The 10,817-nt window shown below is 42.6% G+C and overlaps 1 protein-coding gene across 1 annotated transcript in view; it reads right to left on the minus strand.

Moving 5' to 3' along the window:
• Positions 1–10,015, minus strand: part of LOC106964714 (protein NLRC3-like) — a 17,394-nt gene extending 7,379 nt beyond the window's left edge. Inside the window, exons 1-6 of the mRNA XM_015060385.1 lie at positions 9,997–10,015; positions 8,114–8,156; positions 6,873–7,145; positions 3,346–5,065; positions 1,099–1,281; positions 513–686 (exon numbers count right to left, since the gene is read on the minus strand). Coding sequence (XP_014915871.1) covers positions 513–686; positions 1,099–1,281; positions 3,346–5,065; positions 6,873–7,145; positions 8,114–8,150 — 2,387 coding nt within the window. The 5' untranslated portion in view covers positions 8,151–8,156; positions 9,997–10,015. The remainder of the gene's footprint in view (positions 1–512; positions 687–1,098; positions 1,282–3,345; positions 5,066–6,872; positions 7,146–8,113; positions 8,157–9,996) is intronic.
• Positions 10,016–10,817: the final 802 nt, after the last annotated feature.

Here is a 10,817-nt window from a genome sequence, read left to right on the forward strand (position 1 = left end):
CAACATTGCAGCCAGTGGCTGAAGGAGGAAATACAGCTTTATTTTGTAGCAATTAAAGAGCTACCAGCTTTTATCAGTTCGCAAAAAATTAATCAGCACAGAAACTCCAAAGCACAAAAAGAAGATATATATATATATATATACACACACATACATACACACACACACACTTTTATCATTGTACCCCCAAGAATTTAAAACTACTTTCACCCCTGGATAGGACTGAAGTCTTATGGTTGCAAAACAAAGGCAAAAAAATCCTTTTCACAGCAAGCAAAGAAAACTTCAAGTAACCCTGATTTCAACGAGGTTTCAGCGTATTTGAACAAAAAACAAGCAAAACTTATCTGTGCCCAAAAGTGCTGCCTTGCAGCTAAATAAAGCAAAAAGGCTCAACACCACATTCAGAGACATTCCTGACAATTAATTTGTGAGGAACTTGGAATCATAAATATCACAGTTTAAAGGAAGAAATTACACAGAGCTGGTTTAGGAAGCAGCATTAAACTTACATCAGTTTTTGTAGGTTGCAGCCTGGAGTCTGTAGGAAACCACAGAGCTCCTTCACTCCAGCATCTTTCAGGTCGTTCCCACTCAGGTCCAGTTCAGTCAGATGGGAGGGGTTAAAGGTCAGAGCTGAGGCCAGAGCAGCCCAGCATTTCAATGACAAACTGCAGTTCTCCAGCCTAAATGAAGAATAAAACAGAGGAGAGCTGAAGCCACCAGGATGCAGGTTAAAAATGAAATATGAAAGTAAAAAATGATGAAAACATCACAGCAACATGATGAACTGATGAATAATATCCGATCCAGGAAATCTGGTTTAAACCAGCAGAACCAGAACATGTGACTGACATGAACATTTCAGTGGTTCTGAACTGTAACTTCAGTGGACTTGAAGAACCAGAGTGTGATTTTAGAGGATGAGGAAGATGGAGATCCAGTTAATGTGCAGATGGTCGGGATGGACAGGCTGGTCATCATATTTTTAACTTTGATATCAGCCAGTGTTTGCAGGGCTTTAGACTCATCCTTTGCGCTGGTATTTTTTTCTATTTTTTTCTGAGGTGCACCTAAATTTTTGTTGAGAAAACAAACCTCAGACTCTTCACTTCGCTGACTGATCTCTGCAGAACGTCACACACAGGCTTCATTCCTGAGTCTCCAGTGGTTTTCTCCACGTTGATCCGAATTATTTCCAGTTTTTCCAGACTGTTGCTGGATTTCAGTGCTGAGGCCAAAACTTCCCATTCAGCCTCTGAGAGTTTAATGACACCAAGTCTGTGAAGGAGAAATGATTAAACCAGACAATCTGTCACAAACACAGTGAAATAACAGCGACATCATCTGATGAACATTGAGCATCAAGTTTAACATGACACAGAATCTCTTCAGTCTCAGTGGTTCTGGTCCAGGTCCAGGTTCTGGTCCAGCTGCAGACCTGCTGTGTCTCTGGTTCTGTGTTCAAAGCTCCATTTAACCAAAGTGATGAGACAAACGGAGGAGGTGAACAGCAGCAGCCTGGCGGGCCTCCAGGCTTCATTTACCCCACACCAGACAAGCATTGCTTGGTTATTTATTTTAAATATGGTTTTTGTAAACAGTAACAGTGATGGCAAATATGAGATTATAGTTGACCAATGAACTGAGAATGAAGATTGGGTGAAAATCAATTGCGTTGTCTGATGCCTGGTTGTTTCCCTCTTCAAACTTTTATAATTCAGCTCTGACTGCACACGACACCTTTTCCTCAAAACGTTTGATTTGGAAGGTGCTCATGTATCATGCAGACCAGGGTCTCCTGTACCGGCAGGTTCAGGCGCATAAAGGCTGTTTGGACAATGCAGCACCAAGGTGAGCGTCAAAAATAAAACTCTGGCTGCTTGGTGGGCCTGCTCAAAGCTCTAAGAGCAAATTATAAAGGCTGAGGTATATTCGCTTTTAGAGGCTCACATTGAGCACACAGTAGACCAGGGGTGGTCACTCCAGGCCTGGAGGGCCTCCTGCAACTTTTAGATGTGTCTCTACCACACCTGAGTCAGATAATGAGTCGTTAGCAGAACCTGACTGCGCTGAGGAGGAGCTTCAGCTGTTGGATCCAGGTGTGTTGGACCAGGGAGACATTAAGAGCTGCAGGTCCAGGACTGACCAGCCCTCCAGGAGACATGTGAGCACATAGGAGGGTAGGAGTTCATATATATATGCACTATTACTATTTATATATAAATAAATAAAAAAATAGTGACGTGCGGTCAGGGGAGGCAGAGCCTCACCTGTCATCATGGAAAAATTATATATATATATTTAATATAGCTTTGCTAATTTTGATGGGTTTTTTTCTACAAAAATCACTGAATTTTTGCATTTTCTCATTCAAATATTCAGAAGTGAAGGTGAGGCAGCAGCGAGCTGAGCCTCACCTGGACTGATCAGCCTCTGGCTAACTGCACTGGCTGCCATTCAAAGCTCCTCCTGTCTGTACGTCGCCAATAAAATGGTTAAAAACATTTAATGTATGAACTGATTTTCCATAATTTAGCTTATCTATATAATGTACAGTGTTCTTTGTCACCAGCTGGGTGTGCAACGTGATTCGTGTGCTGAGGAGCGATCAGAAACGGCAGAGAACAGACTCGAGGTGAGGCAGACAGTTCTCTTGCCTCATGACAGGGGGCGCTCATGATCCCAGATATTGTGACTCCACAACTGCAGCGTAAGACACAGTGAGCTAGCCAAGGAGCTAGCCACACAGTAAATAAGTAAAGTACAGCGATATATTTGTTTTCTCATCTCTTCCGACGTAAACATGAAAGACTACATTTCTACACTTAAACAGTTTTCTAAAGTGGATTTTCAATTGAAGCAGGAGATAATAACTAAAGGAAGACCAACACCGGAGCTGAAAGTTTTGCTTCAGACTCTGACGGAGTGGTGTACAAGAAACGACAGGCTTTGTGGATGTCCTGCTAAACAGCCATTACTGCTTTCCTTGAGGATAGACGTGGCTTTGGATGAACTGATATTTTTGTGCAGAATGAGCGGCACTTGGTCTTCATTTATAAGCAAAGGTAAGATGGCGAAAACATTTTTTGTTTAGTTTATTAGGTTGATTTTAACATAAAAACTGATAAGTTGAATGTTTTTAAAATAATCACAATCTCTAAATGCCAAAAGCTGCAGCAGTGCTGTCCTGGATGAACTGAATATTTAGATGTTTTAATGTTTGAAATAGTCCAAAGTAGTTAAAGGCCAAAAAATGTCCAGAAGCAACTTGGAGAACGAAGAAGAAACAGGAGGACAGCAGTGCTGAGTCAGCATCCACACCAGGAAGACATCTGGACTCACCGAGCCGTTCTGCAGTTCCTCACAGCTGGAATCAGTCTCCGCCGTCCCACTGCTGATGTGTTGAACTTCTCTGGCTCAAACTCATCCAGAACCTCGTCTGACATCCACAGCGCATATCCCAGAGCTGAGCACTGGATCTCTGAGAGCTTCTTCTCTGATATGTCATTCTGTTTCACCATCCGTAGGATCCCCTGGAAAACTGAGAGGTCGTTCATCTCCGTCAGACAGTGGAAGATGTTGATGCTTCTGTGAGGAGAGATTTCATCAGTGTTTATCATCTTCAGGTTGTTGATGATTCTCTGGATGGTTTCTGGACGGTTCCTTGTCTGACCCAGCAGGCCTCCTAACAGTCTCTGGTTGGACTCCAGACTGAGGCCATGAAGGAAACGAACAAACAGGTCCAGGTGGCCATTTTTACTGCTGAGGGATTTCACCATGACTTTCTTCAGGAACTCATCCAGAGAGGAGCAGCTGTGGTCTTTTCCCAGGACCCGGATGATCACCTCTGTGTTGCTGCTGGTGAAACAGTGGAGCATGTAGACTGCAGCCAGAAACTCCTGGACGGTCAGGTGAACAAAGGAGTAGACTGAGGTGTTGCCCATCCCTCTTTCCTTCTTAAAGATCTCAGTGAGCACTCCTGAGAACAACGAAGCATCTTTGATGTCGAGGCCGAACAGTCTGAGGTCTGATTTACTGAACATCAAGTTTCCCTTCATCAGCTGCTCCAAAGCCAGTTTTCCCAGAGACTCAACCATCAGCCTGATGTCTGAATCTTCTTCAGGCCCTTCGCCATACTTCTCCTTCTTGTTCTTGTTCTGAAACACCAGGAACTTGATGTACATCTCGGTCAGGGCCATTGGCAGCCATCCTCCCTTTTCCTTCTTTTGCTCATCCTCCAGAACATCAGCAGTGATCCAGCAGAAAACTGGGATGTGGCACATGATGTGGAGGTTTTGTGATGCATTGATGCAGGAGAGGACTCTTTCCACCTGATCATCTCTGAATCTCTTTCTGAAGTACTTCTGTGGGTCAGTGAACCCTCTGACCTCTATGGCCCTGTCAATGAACCTATCTGGGATCTGATTGGCTGCTGCAGGCCGTGTGGTTATCCAGAGGCGAGCAGAAGGAAGCAGCTCCCCACTGAGGAGGTTTGTCAGCAGAGCATCCAGTGAGCTGGACTCTGTGACGTCAGTCAGGATCTGATTGTTGCGAAAGTCCAGAGGAAGTTGATTTTCATCCAGACCATCCAAGATAAACAGAACCTGGAACTTTTTAAAGCTGCGGATTTTGGCATCTTTAACGTCTTTAAAGAATCTATGAATCAGTTCCACCAAGCTGAAGTTTTTCTGTTTCAAGGGATTCAGCTTTCTGAAGGTGAATGGAAATATGAACTGGATGTCCTGGTTGGTTTTGCCTTCAGCCCAGTCCAGAATGAACTTCTGTGTTAAGACCGATTTCCCAGTGCCAGCCACGCCCATGGTCATCACTACTCTGATTGGTTCCTTTCCAGGTGGGACTGTAAAGATGTCTTCTGGCGTTAAACCTGCTGTAATCTGTCCGACCTCATTGGCCTCTCCAGTTTGCCCCTCTGTGAGGTGGAGATCTGTGTAGAAATCCTTCAGAAAGCTTTTCTTTCCACGCATGGCCACGCCTTCACAGAGAGACTGGACCGTCGTCTTCAGAGACTCCTTCAGGTCACGTTGACACCGGCCAACAATATCTGAACGAAGACAAAAAACAAAAGAGGAAACTTCAGAAAAAACTATTCCTGATATTTTTGGTAGGGGTTTTTTGGTGGAGGCTGAAGGTCTTCCCCTCAGCGACGTAAAAATCATTCCCATGTAAAAACAGCTTCACTATCGTTCCTCAGTTGGAGGGTTGCCAGTTCGATACCTGCTCTGTCTGCCTCTGTTGGTCACCCCCCTGGCCTGCTGGGGGTCAGGGGGCGGCCGCCTCCGACTGGGGTCAGGGGGCGGCCGCCTCCGACTGGGGTCAGGGGGCGGCCTCGCCACTAGGGCAGCTGTGTCTGTTATTCAGTAGCTCGCCTCCATCAGAATGACTGAAATTACTGTGAAACTATTTGGAGTCCTATGAACTTGAAAAAATGCTGTACAAGTCCAGACACTAGGAGTTGCACCAATTAGTCGACTAGTCGACTCGTCGATTCTTTTCTCTGCAATGACTTTTCTGGGCCAGTCGACTAGTCGCAATCACGTGACAAAACAGATTTTTCCAAGGAAATGAAAGAAGGTGGACTAGGTGAGTTCGTCAGAAAGTTCAAATTGTATAAAAATGTAAATAATTTAACAAAGTGAAACTGTAAATTACAGCATAGGCTACCGCAACAGGGGCGTTGCGCGGCGCGGTGGTTAGCGCGGCGCCCCGCATACAGAGACTTTAGCCCGCGGTAATCAGGAGTCCGACTCCCGTCCTCCATTCGCTGGGCCCCCTTACAGTCAGATTGCTGTTAAATAAATTAGTGCCGAAAAAATCCTAAAAAGACTACTGGAGTAATGTGCGACAACGCGTCATGACGTCAGGCTTTTTGATCCATCCAACTGATCAGCGTCTCTTGTAAAGAAAAGGTTTGACTACATCTGGAAACTAAGTCCAAGCTTCATCCTGAGGGTCTGATGGAGGCGATGTCTGCCGCCGTCTGCATGTCGGTTCAGAGAGCCGCTGCTGATCAGCGGAGCATCGGGAGGAGGAGCAGCAGGAAGCAGCGTTTAATTCAACTGTAACCAAACGGGATCCGTTCATAATAAGTTTGGTTTGTGATGTTCCAAAAGCACCAGTGGTCAGTGTGATAATTTGACTCCTAAATGTGCAGCTATCCAGAGATCATCAGCATCAGTCGGTGTTTGGAAAAACAAAACAAAAGTCAGACCCGACTTTGTGCAACGAGCTTTTCTCCGCCGCTCACGAAGAATGATCCGTTTATTGCTCTTTAATTCCTCATAACAGACTGAGTAAAAGCGGGAGGCGGGTCAATATTAGCCGTGAATTTAGCTGATAAAGCCTCCAAGTAGTTGTGAAGCGGTTTGCGCTTACGTCACTATGACGTCACCGCGACTAGTCGACATCGACTCGACTATAATTTAGTCGACCTTAAAAAATATGTAGTCGTTCAACCCCTAGGCCATTTACTATTTAAAGTAAAAAAAGTTTTTGGTTAATAAAAATATATCCTAATGTTTCAATTATTTATATTATCAGTTATAATTTAATTAATTAACAAGGAAAACCCCAGAAAATTAAAATCTTAGTTTTCCAGATGGTAGTGGTTATTTGGTTTTGACTTAAACTGCTTTCCATAACCTTTAAGGCAGTTCCTGTTCAGACGGAGGCCGCATATCGCTGCTCACCATAAAGGTCTAATCTTTCTGTTTTCTGTGAAAGAGACGCCAAAACTGGAAATAAAACTGAGAATTGAAGAAGTTTGTAAGACTCACATCACGTTGTGGTAGTTATGAAGAGAACAGATTTTTATTTAGAGTTGAATAAAGCAGCGTTTCTGTTGGGCTGACCTGGATCAGGGCAGTCGGAGGACAAACCCAGCTGATCGGACAGAGCTGGATCTAGAAGCTGAAGCTGCTGGATCATCATTTCACAGGCTCTGCTTCCTTTCCTCATCACAGCATCTATGGTGCTACTGGCTCTGGTTTGGTTCTTTACCAGTATGTCCCGTTTCTCCAGACGATTAAAGACTCCCTCAGTCTCAAGGCCATCGAGGAGCTGAGTCAGGATTTCCTCAGAAACTCTCCTCACAAACTCACTGCGAACTTTCAAAAGCTTTTCCTCTGCAGGCGGAAATCAAGAGACAGACGGGATTTATTCAATCTGAAACCTCAGAGAAAATGAACATGTTGCTCCCTGCAGAGATTCCCTCAGTCTGCTGGGATCAACCTGATCTGCTGCTGCATCGTGTCTGAGTGACCAACACCTGATTCTGTCTACATGTGATCCACTGAAGCATCTGATCTGCAGAGGAAGATCAATAAAGGAGAAACCTTCTGAATGCATGATTCTAGGATATTCTGACATCCTAATTTTATTGGTGAAATTATCGACTGATCAACACATTTTCTTCCCTCTACCATAACCAAAGAGTCTTCAGTCCCTCTCTAACCTCTAAGACCTCAGTGCATAAAATGCACAGCAAATATATCAGAGTTTACCAGCAGAGTTTCACGGCGTAACTTAAAGCAAGGATGTGCATCAGGAAAACTGCAGTAACAAAAACAACTTAGAAAAGTTTTACATCTCTACCGTAAAAATCTATTTACACAACCAGGAAAACAATCGATGCTCTTCTGATCTTCCTCCACCACCTCCAGATCTGTTCACTGGTAAAATATGGCAGCAAAGTACAATTTACCGAGTCTGGCAGAACCGGCCAAATGAGGTCCAAACCTAAACTACTTGGGTTAAAAGAGAAACAGAAACACAGGATAAAGAAATACTTTCTGATTCTGGAGGCATCGATGGAATCAGACCTTCAGGAATGTATCAGTCATATGACCAGCTGTGGTTTAACAGGAAACGTCACTGAACAAAACAACATTAAGTCGGTAAACTCTGAGGCTGTGGTTCACCACATACAAGCAACATGAGCTGTGATTGGCTCATTTCTGGCTCTGTGGTCAGACAGAATTAAACTCCAGAGAAATATAAATATTTCATGACGTCTCCCAGTTACACACCAGATATTCAATAACCTGATAAAACCCAGTTTATGATTTAAAGGTTTCAGGTTCTGATCACTTACCGAAGTCCTGCTGCTTCTCTTCAACACGCTGTGCCATCTTTCTCTGGAAAACACAAAGCATTCATCATGTTTCACACTTTATGCAAAAAATAATTAGTTTTAATGAGGCCAGAATGGAAAAATACTGAATCAGAAATGGAAAATACTAATTTAAACCACATTATATTCATCACACATCCTTGTTCTTGTATCACTTTGAAAACTTTGACTTCAATTCATTTTAGAAACTATAAACTGAATATAAATATATTCCTAACACTAACCTGAACAGACACACATCACCTGCAGACCACAAACTAAGGTTTAGTCACCATAAGGACCATTGGTTCACACACACACACACACACACACACACACACAATTTCAATATGAAAACAGACTTGATCCATAAAACCTGATAAACAATAATTTATCTTTTTTTTTACAGGGTCCAAAGTTCCTGTTAAGGCTCAGCATCGGCTGTTAATCATTCTAGGATCTGATTTCCTTCAAGCTGAATTGAAAATATCTTCATCTTTGTATCCTGCTTGTTGCCAGCTGCGACCAGCAGGGGGCAGCACCAGCTAGCAGTGCTACAGGAAGCCGTTTGTCCTGCAGACAGAAGAAGCTTCTCCGGTCTCCGTCTCCACCATGGTTGGATTTTCTGATCAGTTTCTCCTGATTTCATCACACCTGACTCACCTGAGGCTCCGCCCCTTTACAATTATTACTCAATGAAAAAAAAAAAACCTTTAAAGTTTTGTGAGAACCGCCGCCTCAGTTCACTCACCTGCTCCTGTAATTCCACAGGTGAACACCAGATGGCGCTGTTGGATAACTGTTTTGACATCATGTTTGTTCATTTTCGTTTCTTTTTCATTTATTAAGTAACGATTGTTAAAATCGTTACTTAATAAATGAGCATCAGTTTTAAAAAGAAGGAAAAACTGCAGCCAGAAACAGAACCGTTTGGGTCAAAGGTCAAAACCCTGCCGCCAACCCAAAGAGCAGAAGCTGCAGTCAATCTAAAGAGGCTCTCAGTTCATTTCTGTTACGAACCCAAACATTTAACATTTATATTGAGGGACAAAAATATTTTTAATTCAGCTGGAACTCAGATTTTCCTAATTAAAACAGATTCAGACAGAAAGCAGAACATGAATATTTAAATCATCAGTCATTAAAACCTGAAATACATTAACAGCTTTATACCAGCAACCAGGGTCGCAACTACATATCATTCAGGTGGATTCATGTGATTTATGAATCTTCATAAATCACATGAATGGTTTCTGAATGTTGGTCCTGGAGGCATTTTTAACGGTTCTGGTGGGTTTTACATGTTAACTCAGTTAAATGGGTCTAAATAACAGCAGTGGGTGGGATGATCTGTTTACATACTCTAGGGGGCGCTGTGTCACTTCACCAGACCCACAATCATTGATAAATGTTTGGGAATCGATTAATATAAAATCAGCCCTCTGCTGCCACCTGGTGGTCAGACTGAGGTACTGCTGCTGAGACCAGAAAAATAAAACAAACTATATCAGAATGATGTTTTTTTTTTTTTTTTTCATTTAAAGGTAAATTCATATTGAAACATTTTCCACCCCATGACCAGGAACCCAGATCTCTTAACTGGGACACAAACAGTGAGAACCAACTGGAACCAGTTTGACCCAGTTAGAAAACTGGAGTTTAAAATATTCATTACTGTGAGCAAAATTAGTTTGTTGTTACAGATGAAAACAAAAAGAAAACTGATGAAACTACAGAAATCAGATGATGCAGCTCTGCAGCATGAACCAGAACCAGGCCACGTTCTGGTTCTGGTTCTGTCCAAACACAGAAAACCAGCTCAGGACTCTGAGAGGGAAACTAGAAGAATGTGAAGTTAAACTCACCCTGATCCGGATCTTTGGTTCTGTTCACACAGAGTCTGAGCGAACTGCAAACTGGACCCGTTTGCTGGTCTTATACCTGACCCACCTGAGGCTCCGCCCCCTGACAGGACAGGTGTGAACAAGATGGAAAGGTGAGATCACTTCCTGTTTCCATGAATAACTGCAAATGAATTAAGCCGTAACAGAGCAGAGCCAATGAGTGGAGAGAAGAATGAATCTAACTTTGTTCTGTTATAAACTGATAAAATGATCCTGATTGTTTAACAGAAATATATCTGAAGTAAATCAAACATTTATGCTAATGAATAAGTTTAGTTAAATCATTTGTGATTTTTGCAGTGATTGGAAGTTAAAGGACGTTTGAACAAAGTAAATCTGTGTTTAAATCATGAATCTTTAAGCAGTAGATTTTATTAAATAAATCTGTGTGGTGACTGAAACTGACTGTTATATAAGTTTACATTATAAATAGAATAATTCTGAAGTGATATAAGTCGGTTCAGACTGGAGGAGATGCAGACGGATCTTATCAGCATCCAGGCCCAGTCGGGCATCAACCTGATCGTTTCACCCTGAGCCGCCGCCGCAGACACCGCTTTCAGTCAGACTATAAGTTTAATGAGAAATGTAACATCTGCTATTTTTAGCTTTTATTTAACAGCTTCCAGCTTTATTGTACCGAACTGTTGCCAGATCACCTGATTCAGAAATGATACAGAAAACTTGTTTTCTCTGTTTTACCTGCAACAAGCTGATCTGTCTGATCAGATCTGAGAGATTTTACAGGTGGAGACTCATTTTTATCATTTTTATCATTTTTA

The sequence above is a fragment of the Poecilia latipinna genome, unplaced genomic scaffold (genome assembly GCF_001443285.1).
Source record: "Poecilia latipinna isolate Pla-1442-1.1 unplaced genomic scaffold, P_latipinna-1.0 Scaffold1706, whole genome shotgun sequence".
In the NCBI taxonomy this organism is placed as follows: Eukaryota; Metazoa; Chordata; class Actinopteri; order Cyprinodontiformes; family Poeciliidae; genus Poecilia; species Poecilia latipinna.